Genomic DNA, 19,034 nt, shown 5'->3' with positions numbered 1-19,034 from the left:
CCAAAAAAAAAAAAGAGAGAGAGGACCACAAAGAATTTCATGAAAATTTAGCCATCTCTCTAGAAGAATGTCCATATGTAATGGAATTTTGCATATAATCACAAGAAGTTTACCAAGATGCCTCATAAGTTTGTAAATTAGCATCTCTGAATCCCTCTGTAACTTTACAGTTTAGGAAATAAACCCAGAGAGAGGAAATGACTTGCCTAAATGTGAATAGGAGAATGAATGGAAAGTCAAGTTTTCTGAATCCCATTTAGTTTATTATGGGGTATTTCTTGCAGTTTTCTCAAGTTATATTGCTAAGTTACATTTGATAATCTCAAAGTAACTTGAAACTTGTAGACAAAGAAACTCCAGGGGCTGGGAGGGTGGCTCAGTGGTAGAGTGCTTGCCTTGCATGCATGAGGCCCTGGGTTTGATTCCTCAGCACCACATAAGCAGAAAAAGCTGCAAGTGGTTCTGTGTCTTAAGTGGTAGAGCTAACCCTTGAGCTGAAGAGCTGAGGGACAACACCCAGGCCAAGAGTTCAGGCCTCACAACTGACCAAAAAAAAAAAAAGAGAGAAAAGAAAAGAAAAACTTTTCCACATGAGTAGAATTGAATGATGACATAGCTAATTGGCAAAATACTGCATATTAGATGTATTTAATTTTTTTAAAGAAAATTTGGTTTTACTGTGACCCTTACTCCATGAAACTAGCTAGATGACTGTGCTTTTCAAAATATGTTTTTAGGCTACCAAAATTTAGTAAGTAGAACAAAATGTTGTTTTTCTTCCAACTTGCTCAAGTATGTCTATATCCTTTTTGTCTGCAAGTATCTTATGTAGAAGGGATTGAAAAAGCAGATGTTATTTCCATTTTTATAGTGAGAAATGAATCCAGGAAGGGTGTAGATGGACTTGGAACAGAGCCTCAATTTCTTGATGACCCAAATTTTGTGTATTTCCTGCCAGACAGATGATGCTGTGTTCTTGGTTCCTAATCACAGTTCAAGTTAAAAAGATTAAAAAGATGTATATGGGTAGATAAATGAATACATGGCCCTATCCCCATACAAACATCAGAATCTGGAAAAGTAAGAAAAACTGCTTCCTACATTAGCAGAAGCAAACCCAAATGCAGATGAGCTAACCATTTTCCCCATGGTTGTTTTGTTTTGTTTTTGGTGCCAGGGCTTAAACTCAGGGCCTCATGCTCTTGCTTGGCTTTTTACTCAAGACTGGTATTCTACCACTTGAGCCACACCTCTACTTCTGACTTTTCACTGGTTAATTGGTTAACTTTTCTGCCTGGGCTGGCTTCCTTCTCCCCCCCGCCCCTCGGTCTGTCTGTTGTGGGGCTTGAACTCTTGGCTTGACCTCTGTCCCTGAGCTCTTCAGCTCAAGGCTAGTGCTCTACCACATGAGCCATAGTACTACTTCTGGTTTTCTGCTGGTTAATTGGAGATAAGAGTATCATGGACTTTCCTGTCCAGGCTGGCTTTGAACCTCAATCTTCAGATCTAAGCCTCATGAGTAGCTAAGATTACAGGTATGGGCCATTGGTGCCTGGCCTGAGCTGGCTTCTAACCTCAGTCCTCAGATAGCTTCCTGAGTAGCTAGGATCACAGGTGGTGTGAGCCCAGCTTTTTTGGGGGGGAGGGGGATTGTACTGCTTGAACTCTGGGCCTGGGTTCTGTCCCTGAGCTAACACTCTACCACTTGAGGCACAGTACCACTTCTGATTTTCTGGTGGTTAATTGGAAATAAGAGTCTCATGGACATTCCTGCCTGGGCTGGCTTTGAACTGTGATCCTGAGATCTCAGCCTCCTGAGTAGCTAGGATTACAGGCATGAGCCATCAGTGCTCTGCTATTTTTTTTTTTTAACTAGGGGTTTGAACTTAGTCTCAAATTTGGTAGGCTGGCATAATACTGTTGAGCCACACCTCTAGCACTTCAAGTTTTTTTTTTTTTCTTTTAAGATACTTTGACCTTTTAAATGAGTTTAATATATATTCAAATTAGGGCTGGGAAGGTGGCTCAGTGGTAGAGTGCTTGCCTTGCATGCCTGAGGCCCTGGGTTCAATTCCTCAGCGCCACATAAGCAAAAAGAAAAAAAAGCCGGAAGTGCCACTGTGGCTCAAGTGGTAGCGCGCTAGCCTTGAGCTGAAGAGCTGAGGGACAGCGCCCAGGCCCAGAGTATAGGCCCCACGACCGGACCCCCCCACCCCCCGCAAAAAAAAAAAAAAAATATATATATATATGTATATTCAAATTAGGTATTTGTATCTTACCAGTAATTTATTTGTTTGTTTTTTTGGCTTCTTTTCTATGTGTTGGGAAATTGGGCAAAAGTCACTTGAGTGGGTGCTTGTGGTCTGTGAGAAAACCCCACAGCTTTCCAGAATGGTGAAGGAGGAATTAAGGAGCAGTTGCCTTGGTCCATCTCTGAAAATTGTACCTAATGGCCTGCTTCATGGAAGGAAGGAATTGGAGGGAGTAATCTGGTAGTATGGGTGGCCAAGGGCTGGCATATGCACCAATTTCTGCTTCCAGAAGAAGCCTCTGGAGGCTTTAAGGGTCAGAAATGTGGCTTGGGAGATTCCCAAGAGTGTTCCCAGGGTGGAGGCCTCTGTAGGAGATTAGGAGACACTCATAGGACTGAGACATTTTGGACCTGACACTTCCTGTGGACTGATGGAATTATGCCATAGGGGTGGGCCTGGCAAAATATGACATGATTCCAGCTGCTGATCACCTGATTGCTTGTCTTGGCTTTGGACAGATTGGCTAGTGGCTTGTTACCAGAAACCAAAGACATTGCCAACAGTTCTTGGTTTTCCCCTCATTTTCTCCCCTTTTTGTGGGAGTTTCCTCAGCCCCTATAACTTGAAGGGAGAGCTATAGCAGCGAAGCATTGGCAAATGCAATAGCACCTCTGGGAGACTAGACTAAGCTGACTCCCTGACCTGCTCACTCAGCAGGTCTAGCCTGGGCTCTTGCCTGGGCTCTTGCTCTAACTGGGGTTTCTGGATGGTCCTGTGTGGGGAGCCATCTTTGGAGAGACTAGGTTGTCAGGAGATAATAGAGACTTGTTAACTTTCTTAAGATACATTACCAGGCCCCAAATAAGTGTATATCCCAAGATCCTTAAAAGTAGATGTCTCAGGGACATCCCTGACTGCTGCTGTGCTCAAGCTTGGGTTAAAAAGCACGGGGGAGGGCTGGGAAGGTGGCTCAGTGGTAGAGCGCTTGCCTTGCATGCCTGAGGCCCTGGGTTCGATTCCCCAGCACCACATAAACAAAAAGTAAAAAGCCGGAAGGGGCACTGGGGCTCAAGTGGTAGAGCGCTAGCCTTGAGCTGAAGAGCTGAGGGACAGCGCCCAGGCCTAGAGTTCAGGCCCCACGACGGACCCAAAAAAAAAAAAAAAAAAGCACGGGGGATGCATCGGATGTGGGTGCTGGCACTGAACAATTCCAGTCCCCAGTGGCTGGTGTCCCTGGTTACTTTCCCAGGACAATGGAACCTTGTGAAAATGAAAGAGGGATAGAGTGGAAGGAATAGAGAGTGACTCAGAAGTGCCCAGACCAGGGTGGGTGGCGTCTGCTGAGGGAATGACCTTGTGATGAGAGGGAACAAGAGCAAAAGCTTGGAGGCAGAAGTTTGAGATGGGAGCTTCCAGAGGGGCTTTTCTGAACTGTGAAAATGAATACATGGGCAGATTTTGCAACATCCCCCGCGCCTTCTGTCTCCTCACGTGTGCTCCCAGTCCCTGGCCTGTTCCCCTGTCCTACCCTGAGCTTCCTCCTATCTTTCACCAAACCCCTTGTCTACTTCAGCTTTCTTGTCCTCTCATCCTGTTCCTCTCCCACACCCCATGTCCCCTCTTCCCCTGTTCTCTCTGTTCTCTTCCCTGGTGCCCTGTTCATCTCCATTTTTGGTACCACTGGCTGCCTGCCCTGGCCCCTGTACTAGGCTTTAATGTGGGCCCATGGGAACAGGAGTTCACAGCAAAACAGGAAGAGCCTGTGAGCAGGAAACTGGGAATGGGGCAGGGGGTGAACGACCAGCAGTAACCTCAGCCCCTGCCTTCCACATCTGCTAGACCCTCCCTCTGTATCCCAATGGTCCGCTTCTCTCCTCTTAGTGCCTCACTGGTCCATCAGACCTGAGAACAACAAGACAAGAGTTCCTGGACTCTGATGCTGGAGAAAAAGAGCACAGGCACTGACTGGAGTGGGGACATCTGGATTTTGATCCCAGCTTGGCCACTGACTGACTGTGTGTGGTCTCGGGCAAGGCCCTCACAGGAGCTTCAGAGTGCAGTGTAAACTGAAGATATTTACTCTCCCTTCTTGGAGTTGCTCTACAGAGAGTAAGGGGTTTCCATACGGAAATAAAGATTTGGAGTGTGTTAAACATTACACATTCCTAGTCCCAAAGGGTTGGAAGGGTAATGATAATGGCTGCCAGTGTTTGAATACCTACTGTGTGCCCCAGGGTGCTATATGATGTATATAATTCTCACAATGACCTTACATGGTAAGGCCAACACACAGGAAGCAACACACAGTTGGGCTGGGAGTATAAATCAGTGGTAGAGCACTTGCCTAGAGAGACATACCCTGGGTTGGATCCAACATTGTATAAGGGTGAAAAATATCTCTATATTAGATTATTTGGAAGTTTACAGAGAACCACACAGACATCCAGGTACAGAGAACAAAGAAAGGTTTATTGCTGGGAAAGGGGCCAGCAAGACCCCTTGTCACAAGGCAGAAGTGAGAAGAAGCACCAGCTATTGTCTGGGGTGACCTGTATAACCTGGGAGGTTCAGGAGGGGCCAGAAATGGCTAGGAGGCGGAGACCCCCTTGTGGACGTGAGGGCCGGGGCTTCATCATGGCAGACTAGGATTTATGGCTGCTGCCTAAATAAGGGGCCCTGCAGCTGCCCAGAGCTGAAGGTCACTCTAAGGGGCTCTTGTTGCCTTATATGGTGGTAGCTGCCCAACAGAAGTGCCATGCCAAGGTAAAGGGGGTTGGAGGCTGAGTATTTACTGCCTTTACTACCTGGGCCTAGTGTTGCCTAGGAAGGGAGCATGTCAAGCTGTGGAGAGGAAGGAGTGTACTAAGCTACGGGAAGGGAGCTCATTTAACTAACTATATCTGCATCCATCTGTCTATCTAGGTAGATAGATATAGCTATATAGTGAGAGATAGGTAAGACCAGGGTTTGAACCCAGAATCGAAGCCTACAGCCCAAATGCTAAGTCAAAGTGCTGAGTTGAAATAGACTTAAGCTAACAAGGATGGCATTGAAGAGGATCATTTGTGTGTGTGTGTGTGTGTTTATTTAATCAACACAGAGAAACACAATACCTACTCTGTTGCCTCCTTTAAGCCAGGTCCTGACCCCAGAAGAGCTAAAGATCAATGAAACATGGTGCCAGGCATCAGTGGCTCTCACACCTGTAATCCTGGCTACTCAGGAGGCTGAGATCTGAGGATCACGGTTCAAAGACAGCCTGGGCAGGAAAGGCCTTGAGACTCTCCAATAAACCACTCAGAAAACCGGAAGTGGCACAGTGGCTCAAGAAGGAGAGTGCTTGGCCTTGAGCTGAAGAGTGCCAGGACAGTGCCCAGGCCTAGAGTTCAAGCCCTACGACCAAAATAAAAGGGAAAAAAATGGTGTCTTCCTCCGGGATGGCTCCCTTGTCCCATGCAATAGGGGCAGGGAGTATGGCTGTAGTCTCAGTGGGCAGTGCCACAGCCGCCCATGGGACTGTGCCAGATGAAGCAACCTGCATACCTTGGTCCCTGGATTGCGTCCATCTGCTACCCTCACCCCTGTCCCAAGCCTGCCTTTGCTCAGCTGACTTCCTCCCTCTTTCCTGGCTTCTTCGCCTCTCAGCCCCTGCAGGGCACCCATGTGCAGACTCTGGAAGGCCCAGCACCTGCCTCTCTCCACTCTTGGAGTTCTACCAGCTTGGCTCAGACCTGAGCGGGGAGAGCTTGGCCCCTTCCCAGAGGCAGAGGAGGAGGAGGAGGAGGAGGGAGGCTGGGAACGAAGTCTGGAGCTTGGTGTCGCAATTCCCGGGCCCGTGTTGGGACCTTTGCTCTCGGAGGTGTCTGTAGAGGGGAGGGAACGCTGACGCTGGAGGCTGTCGGGAACGAGGCGCCTGGGAACACTCCTGTAAGAGGGTAAGGAGAGGAAGGGCAGAGATAGGACCGAACGGCGACTGTCTTGGTTCGGGTGGGGGGGGGCGGGGGAGGGGGGAGCAGCCAGGGAGGAGTCAGCTTGGTGGGGGAACTAACTACCCTGTGGGTGGGGGCCAAGGAGGCCAGGGCTTCAGTTTGTCGGCAGCAGGAAGGAGAGGTAGCCCGACTCCTTGGGCAGTCCCTCCCCTCAGCCTTTCCCCACATTTCTGCTTGTCTCGGCTGCAGGTCCCTCTTCTGTGCTCAGCTCTGGTCACCGGCCTGCCTCGGACTCCGGGACCGGGGACTGCACCAACCTCTTCTCCCAGCAAGGGGGCTCCAGAGACTGCGCAACCAGGAAGTCTGGTGGCCTGGAGCTTTGGTGGGTCCCTCCTCGGCAGCAGCTGGGGGCTCTGTGTGGGTGTCTAGGGTGGGGAGGAAGGTGGACATCAGAATCTTGGGGGGGTTGTGAGAAATGAGGAGTGCTGGGGATGGGAGCTGGATTCCTAGAAGAACTCACCAGGGGCTTTGGGAAGACTCGCAGAGCAACAGGTTTGTGTGGGGACCCCTGCAAATGACAGGAGTGAGACTCGGGCACTCAGCCTTGATCCTGTCCCCTGGTACTGCCTAACTTTGGCTCTCACCGGTGCTAGAGTGAAGAGAAGAGGCTATGATAGCATGCAGGAGGGTGGAGAGAAGGTAGCACAGTGATGGAGGATCATACTCTGGTTTCTGAGAAATTGAGGTTGCAGTCTTGGCTTTACCATCACTGAACTGTGTGGCCCTAAGTAATTTAGTTAATCTTTTGAACCTCCGTTTGTTCATCTTTCAAATGGGATTAAGAGTAGTCCTGACAAGCTAAGTGTGTAACTCAGTGGAAGAGAGTTTGCTCAGGTTTGTGTGAAGCCCTTGGTTTGGTCCCCAGGACTGGAAAAAAGAATAGTCCTGACCTCATTGAAACATAATGAAGAAGGCCTGTGAAACCTTAGCATAGGCTAGTAAATGCCAGTTCATAATGTAAGAAGTGTTTTTTTTTTTAAAGAAAGCAAGCACAAGAGAAGGGAGCTGAAAGCCGAAAGAAACCCAATTTTGGAAGAGTGTAACTTGGGTCATCTCTGCAGGACAGTGCCTTGGTAATGTCCAGGGCTCTAGGAAGACATGTCCTTGTGGCTGGAGGCATCTGGGCCTGTTGTTTCTCCTGGTAAGCATCTTTGTTCCTGAGTCCAGACCCTGGATTCCTCTCCTCCTTTCAGAACCAGCCTTCTTTTTTTGGGGGGGGGCGGTCATGGGGCCTGAACTCTGGGCCTGGGTGCGCTGTCCCTCAGCTCTTCAGTTCAAGGCTAGCGCTCTACCACTTGAGCCACAGCGCCACTTCCGGCTTTTTTCTTTTTGCTTATGTGGTGCTGAGGAATTGAACCCAGGGCCTCAGGCATGCAAGGCAAGCGCACTACCACTGAGCCACCTTCCCAGTCCCCCAGCCTTCTTTACTAGTGTTCTGCCCTCCTCCAGAGCCCAGTGCAGAGCTCTTCTTGGTGTTGCTTGCCTCCTGGTCAGACCACCTCTGCCCAGACTCTGGTTTCCTTTTTCTTTTTTTCTTTTTTCATTTTGCCTAAACGAGCTTGAAATCAGGGTCTCACAGTTGCTTGGCGTTCTTGCTCATGAATAGCAGTGCTCTACCACTTGAGCCATACCTCCAGGCTGCCTTTTTGCTGCTTAATTGGACTTGGAGTCACTGGTACCCAGCTCTGGCTCTGGTTTTTAATTTATGAATATACTCCTGTCCAGGTCGCCTCAATCTGGGTTTGCTGCTGAGGAGAGCTGGCATGTCTAGTGCTAACCTAGCTCTGGCTTTTAAGACTTTGGTTTTATCACTGAAGTGAGCCCCCTCTGGCCCATCCCAAGGGGGTAAAGGTTAACATCTTCATTGGAGGCCCTGATGGACAGGTCTCACCAGTCCTAGAGCCCATAAAACCCTAGAATCCCTACACATGAGCTCTGCCCTTGTAGGGTAAAGAAAAGCTTGCAGTTTCATAGCCAGAATGCATGGAGAATGGAGAATGGAGCCTGGATAGAACCAGACTGTCTTGTGTCTCTTTTGGGCTTAGACTCTGCAGTGGAACTGTGGGAGCCAGACACCCAAGATGCAAGCAGCCAGGCCCAAGGAGGCAGCACCTTCCTTAGAGAGGATTCCAGGATGCCTCCATCTGCTGGGGGCCCTTTGGGCCTGCGGCTGGAGGCAGCAGAGCCCACTGCCCTGCTTACAGAGCCCACAGGTGAGGAGATTCTCTTTATTTGCAGGGAATAGGGGCTGGAGTAGGAGGGAACAGGTAATGTGGGTCCCTTTATTTTTTTTTATTTTTTTGTCACTCGTGGGGCTTGAACTCTGGGCCTGGGCACTGTCCCTCAGCTCTTCAGCTCAAGGCGAGCGCTCTACCACTTGAGCTACAGCGCCACTTCCGGTTTTCTGGTGGTTTATTGGAGATAGGAATCTCATGGTCTTTCCTGCCTGGGCTGGCTTTGAACCGCAATCCTCAGATCTCAGCCTCCTGAGTAGCTAGGATTACAGGCGTGAGCCACCAGCGCCCGGCGGGTCCCTTTATTTTTATAATATCATGGCTAGGTCCAAAGGCTTGAGGTCAGCTAGACTTGAGTGTTCTGAGCATGAATTTTTGTTTTCCTCTCAGTTTTCTTATTTGTAACATGAAAAGAACAATTATAGTGTCAACAGTGCATAGAAAGGGCTCATACCATTCCTAAGACAAAGGGCTTTTAGTGAATGAGAACTATTTTTATAATAAAGAGATAAAACCAGACACTGCAGTACAAGCCTGTACTCCCAGTCACTCTGGTGGCTGAAGCAGGAAGATGCTTGATCCCAGGAGTTCAAGGCCAACTTAGGCAACAAAACAAGACCCCATCTGAAAAGAGAGAGAGAAAGGGAGTACGAGAAAATAGACTGTATATAATAAAGGGAACTGAGTGCCCAGGGCAGTTACTGAATTGGAGAGACCCTTGAAACCCTTCTCTGAATCCAGAGCTACGTCCACAAAAACGGAAAAAGGGGCCAGCCCCCAAAATGCTGGGGAATGAGCTGTGCAGTGTGTGCGGGGACAAGGCCTCTGGCTTCCACTACAACGTGCTGAGCTGTGAGGGCTGCAAAGGATTCTTCCGCCGCAGTGTCATCAAAGGAGCTCGCTATGTCTGCCACAGTGGCGGCCATTGCCCCATGGACACCTACATGCGTCGCAAGTGCCAGGAGTGTCGGCTTCGCAAATGCCGCCAGGCGGGCATGCGAGAAGAGTGTGAGTGCTTGGCATGGGGGGTGGGGAGGGAGAGACTGATGAGACAGAAGGGTGGCAGACATGAGGGCATCTCTAAACAGATTGAAATCTCTTCCTTGCTTTTACCCAACACTCTGCAGTTCTAGAGCTCAAACACACACACACACACACACACACACACACACGCACGCACGCACGCACGCACATCCCCCATCCCATTTTTGCTTCCCTCCCCCTCCTCCCATGCTCACATCTGGCCCCGTCCTTAGGTGTTCTGTCAGAGGAACAGATCCGTCTAAAGAAACTGAAGCGACAAGAAGAGGAACAGGCTCAGGCCACATCTGTACCCCCAAGAGCTTCCTCACCTCCCCAAGTCCTGCCGCAGCTCAGCCCTGAGCAGCTGGGCATGATTGAGAAGCTGGTGGCCGCCCAGCAACAGTGTAACAGGCGCTCCTTTTCTGACCGACTTCGAGTCACGGTACTTGCCCGGCCTGGGGAGAGGTGGCTGGACCCGAGGCACCAGCTGGCTTCTCCATGGCCAACTCAAAGCAGTTTGCTTTTTCCTTCTCATCCTCCTGGTAGCCGTGGCCCATGGCACCAGATCCCCAGAGCCGGGAAGCACGTCAGCAGCGCTTTGCCCACTTCACAGAGCTGGCCATCGTTTCCGTGCAGGAGATTGTTGATTTTGCCAAACAGCTCCCTGGCTTCCTTCAGCTCAGCCGGGAGGACCAAATCGCTTTGCTGAAGACCTCTGCAATTGAGGTGGCTGGAAAGAGCAAGGGATGATGGGAAAAGCAGAATGGGATTATCTGTCAAGGGAGGTGCGTGAGGGGGCGGGGGGGGGCACCAGATGTCTAGCTGGAAGAGCCCTACTCACTGGGAAGCAGGGAAAGGGGAAATCAACCTTCCCTGGAAGGGCCACGCACCACCATCAGCCCTCCTCATCCCTTTTTGAGAGCTGCTATTTGTGTGCAGGTGATGCTTCTAGAGACATCTCGGAGGTACAACCCTGGCAGTGAGAGTATCACCTTTCTCAAGGATTTCAGTTATAACCGGGAAGACTTTGCCAAAGCAGGTGAGAGCTGAGATGGCCAAGGGACTGGGTTGGGAGGACAGCTGCTGTAGTCACCAGGCCCATTGTGATTTCAGGGCCATGAGCCTGAGGTTTTGGTGGTAGTAAAGGGAAGACTCAGTCTGGTTTGCCAAAAGAGAAAATTGAAATGCTGATAGGCCTCTCTCAACTGCTCCAAATAGACCCTTGTCCTCTATTTTTTTTTTTTTTTTGTCAGCCGTGGGGCTTGAACTCTGGGCCTGGGCACTGTCTCTCAGCTCTTCAGCTCAAGGCGAGCGCTCTACCACTTGAGCTACAGCGCCACTTCTGGTTTTCTGGTGGTTTATTGGAGATAGGAGTCTCATGGTCTCTCCTGCCCGGACTGGCTTTGAACCGCCATCCTCAGATCTCAGCCTCCTGAGTAGCTAGGATTACAGGCGTGAGCCACCAGCGCCCGGCCCTTGTCCTCTATTGTATTAAACTAAGTCTTTTCTTTCTCTCTCTTTCCTCCCTCCCTCCCTCCCTCCCTCCCTCCTTTCTTTCTTTCTCTTTCTTTCTTTCTTTCTTTCTTTCTTTCTTTCTTTCTTTCTTTCTTTCTTTCTTTCTTTCTTTCTTTCTTTCTTTCCTTTCCTTTCTTTGCCTGGGCACTAGCTCTAAGCTTCTTTGTGCTCAAGGCTAGCGCTCTACCACTTGAGCATAGTGCCACTTCCTGTTTTGAGTGGTTAATTGGAGATAAGTCTCATAGGAACTTTTCTGCCCAGGCTGGCTTTGAGCCATGATCCTGGAGCTCAGCCTCCAGAGTAGCTAGGATTACAGGCATAAGCCACCATCTTATGGCTAAGCTAATTATTTTCAAACTGTGTCCTATATAATCTGGTGAGTTTATGGAATTAGGGGAGACAGACAAATAACCTTCATCCATACTTTAACCAAACAAGAAGTCCACTAAAATCTGTGTTCACTCTTGTGGCTCTGGTATCATTTTTCTAAAAAAGATTTTATAGCTAGAAAAAAAATTGGAAACCACTGCACTAAACTACTTTCTTCCTCCTCCCCTTCTTCCTCCTCCTCTTCTTCCATCTTCCCCTTTTCCTCTTTATTTTCCTCTTCATGTGGGACTTGAACTCAGGGCCTTGTGCACTCGCTTGGCTATTTTGCTCTCCATTGGCCCTCCATTCCTTGAGCCACACCTCTACTTCTGGTATTATGTTGGTTATGTGGAGATAAGTCTCTTGGGTTTATTTGTCCTGACTGGCTATGAACCTCAATCCTCAGATTTCAGCTGCCTGAGTAGCTAGGATTATAGGAATGAGCCACTCGTGGCTGGCTTGCACTAAAACTTTCAATAGTGAACAAATTTTTTTCTGATGTGTTTTTGAAGGATCATCAGGTTCACTACACCCTATTCTTTTCTCGCTGTTTCTGATGAGCTGTAGAACTGCAGTTGAAACATGGCAGATGCTACAGGTATAAGGGAGCAGTGACTGTTTCTACCCTCTTCTTTTGTCTGTAGTATTTTCTTTAAGAACTGATTCACATGCTTGAAGTCTGATGCTTGCTTGGGGTTAAGCAGAGGAGGTTTTCTGCTGTTGGTAATGTTTGTGGTTGGGGGAATGAAAGATGGGAAAGGATGGAAAGCTGAGGAAATCCTAGAAGGACTAGAAATGAGGTTTAATAGGAGACAAAGTAGCTTAACAGTTGAGGATCTGTGGTTTGTTTGTTGTTTGTTTGTTTGTTTTTGGTCGTGGGGCCCAAACTTTGAACTCTGGGCCTGGGCGCTGTCCCTCACCTCTTCAGCTCAAGGCTAGTGCTCTACCACTTGAGCCTCAGCGCCACTTTTGGCTTTTTTCTTTTTGCTTATGTGGTGCTGAGGAATCAAACCCAGGGCCTCAGGCATGCAAGGCAAGTGCTCTACCACTGAGCCACCTTCCCAGCCCCAAGCTGAGGATCTGTGAAATATGGCAAACACTCCATTGTCAGGGCTGTGAGATCCTTGGTTCTAAGCTAGAGTTCATAAAGCTCTCTCTGATTTCTGGTGACTTACTCCAGCTCATGTACCTCCTGTCCCAATGTGAGCCACCCAATGAGCTTTCTAGGAAAGTCTCCCTTAATTGAGGATAGAGCAGAGCTCTGTTGATTTCCATTGCTTTGTACGAGAAGCATGGAGTGAATGTATGAGCAACTAATGGATGATTTGATGGCTTCTCCTCACTTTAAAGCCCAGCCCTGACCCCTTCTCTACTCAAGTACCTTTTCCCCAAATGGCAATTGTCCCAGAGCTCCTTAGTCTCCTCCTCCTTCAGAAACCTCTTCTAAACTCTTCCCAGTTCCAGGCCTTTGTCAGCGTTTCTGGACTTCTGCTATCTTTTTTATTTTTTCTGTCCATCGAGCTGCTTGAACCCAGGGCCTGGCACTGTCCCTGAGCTTTTTCACTCAAGGCTAGTATGCTACCACTTTGAGCCAAAGAGACACTTCCAGTTTTTCTGGTGGTTAGTTGGAGAGTCTCATGGACTCTACTGCCTAGGCTGGCTTCAAACTGTGATCCTCAGATCTCAGCCTCCTGAGTGCTAGGATTACAAGTCTGAGTGACCTGCACCCAGCTTGTGCTATCTTAATCTGCACCTTCTTAAAGACTGCTTTTTTTTCTCTCTCTCTTTTTATCTGTTGGGGAAGGTAGGGGGAGGCTCCAGACATCCTGCTGGGAGAGCCCAACCCTCCCTTCCCCCTTGCCTCCTTCCTTCCTTCCTTCCTTCCTTCCTTCCTTCCTTCCTTCCTTCCTTCCTTCCCTCCCTCTCTCCCTCCCTCCCTCTCTCCTTCCTTCCTTCCTTACCCCCTCTTTCTCCTTCCTTACTTTCTTCCTTCCTTGCTTCCTTCCTGCCTTCCCCTCTCTCTTTCTCCTTCCTCTCCCTTTTTTTCCTTCCTTTCTTCCTTCCTTCCTTTCTTCCTTCCTTCCTTCCTTCCTTCCTTCTTCCCTCCCTCCCTTCTTTCTCTTCTCTTCTCTTTCCTCTGAAACAAATTTTCACTTATAGCTCAGGTAAGCCTTGAACTCTCCACTCAGCTGGGATGACATGTATGTACCACCATATCCTGCTATAAGTTGGTGGGCTTTTTGGTTGTTGTTGCTGTTGTCAGTCATGGGGCTTGAACTCTGGGCCTGCGTGTTGTCCCTTAGCTCTTCAGCTCCAGGATAGCACTCTACCCTTGAGCCACAGGGACACTTTGGTTTTCTGGTGGTTTATTGGAGATGAGTCTTCTGGACTTTCCTGCTGGCTTTAAACCATGATCCTCAGATCTCAGATCCTCCTGAGTAGCTAGGATTACAGAGCCACCAGCACCCAGCTACTTCTGGCTTTTGCTGATGGATTGGATATAACAATCTTGGGAAATTTTTTGCCCAGGCTAGCTTTGAGCCACAATTCTCAGATCTCCTGAATAGATTATGATTATAGGCATAAACTACCAGGACCTGGTTTAAGTTCTTTTTTTTTAAAGCAGGTTTATCTGTCTAACTAAATACTTACTTATTTATTTTGTAGTGCTGGGGATTGAACCCAGGACCTTGCATGTATTAGGCAAGTGCTTTATCATTTGAGCTTTCCCACGCTCCTCCACCAACCCTGTCTTTGTTTTTTTTTTTTTTTGTTGGTTGTGGGGCCTGAACTCTGGGCCTGGGCGCTGTCCCTCAGCTCTTCAGCTCAAGGCTAGTGCCCTACCACTTGGCCACTGTGCCACTTCGGGCTTTTTCTGCCTATGTGGTACTGAGGAATCAAACCCAGGGCCTCATGCCTTCAAAGCAAGCACTCTACCACTGAGCCACCTTCCCATCCCCTCTCTATGTTTTTGAGATAAGGTCTTACCACTAACTTTGCTCAGATTGGCCTCATATTGGTGATCCTCCTGTCTTTACCTCTGGAATAGCTGGGATTATAGACATGTGTCACCACATTGGCTATTTAACCAGTTTCAGTGTCACTGTATTTAACTTTCTTATTTCCTCTGTGAGGCCTTGGGGAAAAGGACGGTGCTCTACTTTGTTAGGTCTCTTTCCCCTTTGCATTCACTACTGCACATTGTGAACAATGGATGACCAGTGATGTGGACTGATACCATTTGAAGTATTCACCTGTTCAGCTTTAGCAGACCCTTGTATGCATAACTCCATCTTAGAACCTTTTCTGTAGTTGTACAGAGGGGCTTTTGGATATATTAGAGCTTTGTTAAATTGGGTTTGCCCAGTCAACACATTAACACACTTGATAAACATCAGGGTAAAAGAACTTCAAGAAGTGACTAAGAAGTCTCTAGGACAAGTGTAGCAGGTTGCTTAAAATTAGTCTGAGAAAGCAGCCTAGAAAACTGTGTGGGGTGCAGAGACCGACTATGGGAGAAGTGTCCTCTACAGGCCACGGCCTTATGTCATGTTGATGTTAGTTGTTTTCTCTGAAGGAAGACTGGTTCCATTAAATTTCTTGCTTAACAAACACCTACTAAAATACCACATACGTCACAGGTATCCCGAAGACTTTATGAGGTAGGTTCTATAATTATCTCCATTTTGCAGATGGGAAAACCAAGGCCCAGAGGTTAGTTTGCCCCAAGTCACATACATCCCAGCATTTCCTTACGACAGAGCCAGGATTCAAATCCTGACATTCTGGCACTGGAGTCTATAGTCTCAGCCACATTACTGAATTCATCCCTCTGGGATGTGACACATGAAATGTTATAACATTTTATATTACAAAGTATGAATGAGAATATGGTATGTATAATTTATATTTTTTCTTATAGTAAGAAAACCCCGTATTGTGCAACTGTATTGTTGGAAAGTTTCTGGGGGTAGGGGGAACTTTTACTGCATTCTTGACTGGATAATTGTGTATGGGTAGAAGTATGAAAAGACTGGAACTTGCAGCTGGGTGCCAGTGGCTCATGCCTATAATTCTAGCTACTCAGGAGGCTGAGATCTAAAGATTTTGGTTTAAAGCCAGCCCAGGCACAAAAAATGCTTGAGACTCTTATCTCCAGTTAACCTGCAAAAACCATAATTGGAGGCATGGAGCATCAGTCTTGAGTGAAAGAAAAAGAATGAGAGTGTAAAGCTCTGAGTTCAAGCTCCAGGTTTTTTTCTCTCTCTCTTCGTCTCTCTCTCCCTCCCCCTCACACTCAGAGTGTATTTTACATTTTTTTTTTTTTTTTGCCAGTCCTGGAGCTTGAACTCAGGGCCTGGGCACTGTCCCTGAGCCTATCTGTGCTCAAGGCTAGCAATCTACCACTTGAGCCACAGCGCCACTTCCAGCTTTTTCTGTTTATGTGGTACTGAGGAATTGAACTCAGGACTTCATGGATGCTAGGCAAGCACTCGACCACTAAGCCACATTCCCAGCCTCTTTCCCAATTCTAACAAAATAAAACAAAAAACAAAACCCTCTGTAAACTGAGAGGCTGGGCTTTTGTTCTGTTCAGTTTTTATACTTTTGCTACTGAAAGCCTTACCAAGTTAGGTAGAGTGATAACAAGTTCTGTATCAAAAATAGACAAGAGAATTCTGTCGATGCTATAATGTGATTTTATACTGGTGAAAATAACCTTTCGTTTCCCCTCAACCTTTTTTTGTTTCCCTTATTTAAATCCTTAGTGTCCTTTTCTCATTCATGACTCTCTGTATTACCCCAATCAATAAATTTGTGTGTGTGTGTGTGTGTGTGTGTGAAAAACCATTATCTCCAGTATTCAGATAAAGCTGTTTACCAGTTTAAAAAAAAAAAAAGGGGGGGGGGGGGAAGGCAGGGACGCAGGCACTAATGGTTCATACCTGTGATCTCAGCTACTCCGGAGGCTGAGATAGAGGATTGTGGTTTGAAGCCAGATCAGGCAGGAAAATCTATGAGACTCTTCTTTCCATTAACCACCAAAAAGCTAGAAGTGGAGCTGTGGCTCAAGTACTAGCCTTGAGAAAAAAAGCTCAGGAACAGTGCCCAGGCCCTGGGCTCAAGCCACACAACCAGCGCAAAATAAAGGGGGGGGCACCCAGGGAGGAGGAAGAGGTGCGCTTCTATATAAACAAGTAATAAATGCCTCTATTTCTAGAAATATGGAATTCTTGAAAATTCTAACAGAATTTAGCCAGGTAGAGTGTACACCTGTAGTCTCAGCATTCAGGAGACTGAGGCGGATGGAGAGTTCAAGGCCAGCCCAACTACATAGTAAGGCACTGTGATCAAACCAAACCAAATCAAACCAAAAAAGGACAAGCAAAACAAAGCAAAATGAAAAATATTCTCTCCTCAAAACTGTTACTGTTTAATTTAGTACCTATATGCCAGAACAGTGTTAAGATCTCTGTATGCTTTATAATTTAATCATCACAACAATTAGCTAATGTATTTCACAGCAGAGGCTTAGAGAGGTGAAGAAACTTGCCCTTACATAGCTCTCTGGAGACATCTTTCGTGAGTTCTAGGGGCTCCTCAAGGTGAGAAGTTGGAGGAAGTTCCTGCTGTTCCTGTCACTTCCTTTGTTTCTTTCTAGGACTACAGGTGGAGTTCATCAATCCCATCTTTGATTTCTCCAGAGCCATGAATGAGCTTCAACTCAATGATGCAGAGTTTGCTTTGCTCATTGCCATCAGCATCTTCTCTGCAGGTGCGCAGGAGGGACAAGAGGGAAACTGAGTAAGAGACTTGCATGCAAGAGGGCAGGCCCCTCCCCCAGGGCAGGAATAGTGGGAGTGAAAATCCATGCTGTGTTTTTTTAGCCAAGTGGGAGAGGTTGGCTGGGAGATGTCCCTAACTTTGAGTTGTGGGTATGGAATTAAGAACCCTGGCCAGATCTGCTCCTCAATTGTGTTGGTCACCTGTAGACCGGCCCAACGTGCAGGACCAGCTCCAAGTAGAGAGGCTGCAACACACATATGTGGAGGCCCTGCATGCCTACGTCTCCATCCACCACCCCCATGTGAGTCATGTCATCCTGTCCTGGTGTCCCCTTCCCCTTTCCCCTCTGCTCCTTGGGTCCCATTCCCTGACACATTTTCCCTTCAAGCAAGTGCTTCTTGGCCTTCATCTAGTATGGGCAATTATCCATGTCTCCCTAACTTCTCTGCCTTTGCATCTCCTTGCCTGAGAGAACCAAAGACCACACTTGTTCCTTTTCTTTCCTTAAGGACCGATTAATGTTCCCACGGATGCTAATGAAACTGGTGAGCCTCCGGACACTGAGCAGCGTCCACTCAGAGCAAGTGTTTGCGCTCCGCCTGCAGGACAAAAAGCTCCCCCCGCTTCTCTCAGAGATCTGGGATGTGCACGAGTGACTCTTCTTTCCCTCTGTGTTCTGGGCTGCGTGGCTGGAGGACCCCTAACTGCCTCCATGGGATGGGACAGACTGAGAAGGGCAAATAGTCCTGGGAGCTAGGTGAAAGAGCTTCTCAGTGGCTTTGGAGAGTGTGTGTGTGTGTGTGTGTGTGTGTGTGTGTGTGTGTGTGTGTGTGTGTGTGTGTGTGTGTGTGAGTTGGGGGGGAAGGTTGCTAAAATGATGTTTCATCTGATGACAGTATTAACCCAGTCAAGTGGATGAACCATGGGCCACTTTGCATAAGGTTCTCCAGCGCCCTGCCCATTCTGCCTTCACCACTTCCTGTTTCTTTCACCCAAGGGGGACCTCAAAAGATATTCTCCACTGTCACTCTGCAGCTTGGCCATAAACGCCTCGGGGCTGGTACTTGAAACAGGAAGACCGAGATAAATACAGAAAGAAAAGAATATCTGCATTAAGGCTGAGGACACGGCTATAGAGGAGGAAGCCTGTGTCCTGTAGGATCCGCCTCCAGACTCAGTCAAGGCTGTCAGTAAGAGGGAGCCTCATTTCACAGTTCCACGGCGCAGTCTTGATAAAAAACAAATGCTGAGGCTTAGCCCTAGCTTCTCCCGGGATGATGGGATAGGTGGGAGCGGGTGGTCCTTCTCTGGGCAAGAAGGGGTTGGAACTTCAGAGCTCAGCTGTGCACCTCACACACGTGAATAATGTCTACGTTTTTCCGTTGGCGGATGAAAGAGGACACACAACCTGCAAGACCTAGGACCAGAAAAATCCCTCCTCCGGGTCCCCAGACCCTGCAGGACCAGAAGCCCCGGAAGGGCAGCGGTGGAGTGGGGACGGGAGGGGGGGAAAGTTGCCCTGAGCCGCGGAGCTCTTAAGAGACTTGGACTCCATTTCCCAGTGGGCACCGCGGCACCGCTCACGCCCTCCCCTCCCCCGTGGTGCGCTCCGGTGTAGGTGATAACGCAGTCACCGCCCCCAACCCCCGCCACCCAAAATTGGTAGGCTCCGTTGGCCGGGTATTCCGCTCTCCAGTCCCGGCGGGCGAGCCCTTCCAAACGGCGCGCGGGGGGGATGGAGCCAGGTGAGCTTTGACGAGGTGCATAGAAAGTGCTCGGGGGCAGTTTAATCTTCTTTCAGATTAAAAGGCATTTCGTTAAAACGGATCTGTGATCATGACCAATTAAAGTCTCTCTGAGCAACC

The 19,034-nt window shown here is 48.3% G+C and overlaps 1 protein-coding gene across 5 annotated transcripts; it reads left to right on the top strand.

The window, feature by feature from the left end:
* Positions 1 to 5,915: 5,915 nt before the first annotated feature.
* On the top strand, positions 5,916 to 18,992 carry Nr1h3 (nuclear receptor subfamily 1 group H member 3). Of its 5 annotated transcripts, XM_070032413.1 has the most exons (11): positions 5,921 to 6,187; positions 6,431 to 6,563; positions 7,224 to 7,382; positions 8,287 to 8,454; positions 9,217 to 9,483; positions 9,732 to 9,940; positions 10,045 to 10,224; positions 10,438 to 10,537; positions 17,045 to 17,158; positions 17,376 to 17,470; positions 17,679 to 17,921. In XM_070032413.1, the coding sequence occupies exons 3-11, from the start codon at positions 7,340 to 7,342 to the stop codon at positions 17,823 to 17,825; spliced, it is 1,323 nt and encodes a 440-aa protein (XP_069888514.1). In that variant the 5' UTR covers positions 5,921 to 6,187; positions 6,431 to 6,563; positions 7,224 to 7,339; the 3' UTR covers positions 17,826 to 17,921. The 5 variants fall into 5 exon arrangements, with proteins under 5 accessions (XP_069888513.1, XP_069888510.1, XP_069888514.1 ...); XM_070032412.1 differs by lacking the exon at positions 17,376 to 17,470 and having other exon boundaries at positions 5,916 to 6,187; positions 7,228 to 7,382; positions 17,679 to 18,992; XM_070032409.1 differs by lacking the exon at positions 17,376 to 17,470 and having other exon boundaries at positions 5,916 to 6,187; positions 17,679 to 18,992.
* Positions 18,993 to 19,034: the final 42 nt, after the last annotated feature.

Source organism: Dipodomys merriami, unplaced genomic scaffold (assembly GCF_024711535.1).
Source record: "Dipodomys merriami isolate MVZ:Mamm:240054 unplaced genomic scaffold, mDipMer1.0.p SCAF_21, whole genome shotgun sequence".
Lineage (NCBI taxonomy): Eukaryota > Metazoa > Chordata > Mammalia > Rodentia > Heteromyidae > Dipodomys > Dipodomys merriami.
The sequence above is the reverse complement of the archived record's forward strand: the minus strand, read 5'-3'. Positions and strand labels throughout refer to the sequence as shown.

What these genes read in the sequence shown, in the direction of transcription:
- Nr1h3 (XM_070032412.1), top strand. Translation starts at nt 7,340, where the DNA reads ATGTCCTTGTGGCTGGAGGCATCTGGGCCTGTTGTTTCTCCTG. An exon ending in TGGGCCTGTTGTTTCTCCTG is followed by an intron (nt 7,383 to 8,286) that starts GTAAGCATCTTT and finishes TTTTGGGCTTAG; the next exon opens with ACTCTGCAGTGGAACTGTGG. An exon ending in GGCGGGCATGCGAGAAGAGT is followed by an intron (nt 9,484 to 9,731) that starts GTGAGTGCTTGG and finishes CCCCGTCCTTAG; the next exon opens with GTGTTCTGTCAGAGGAACAG.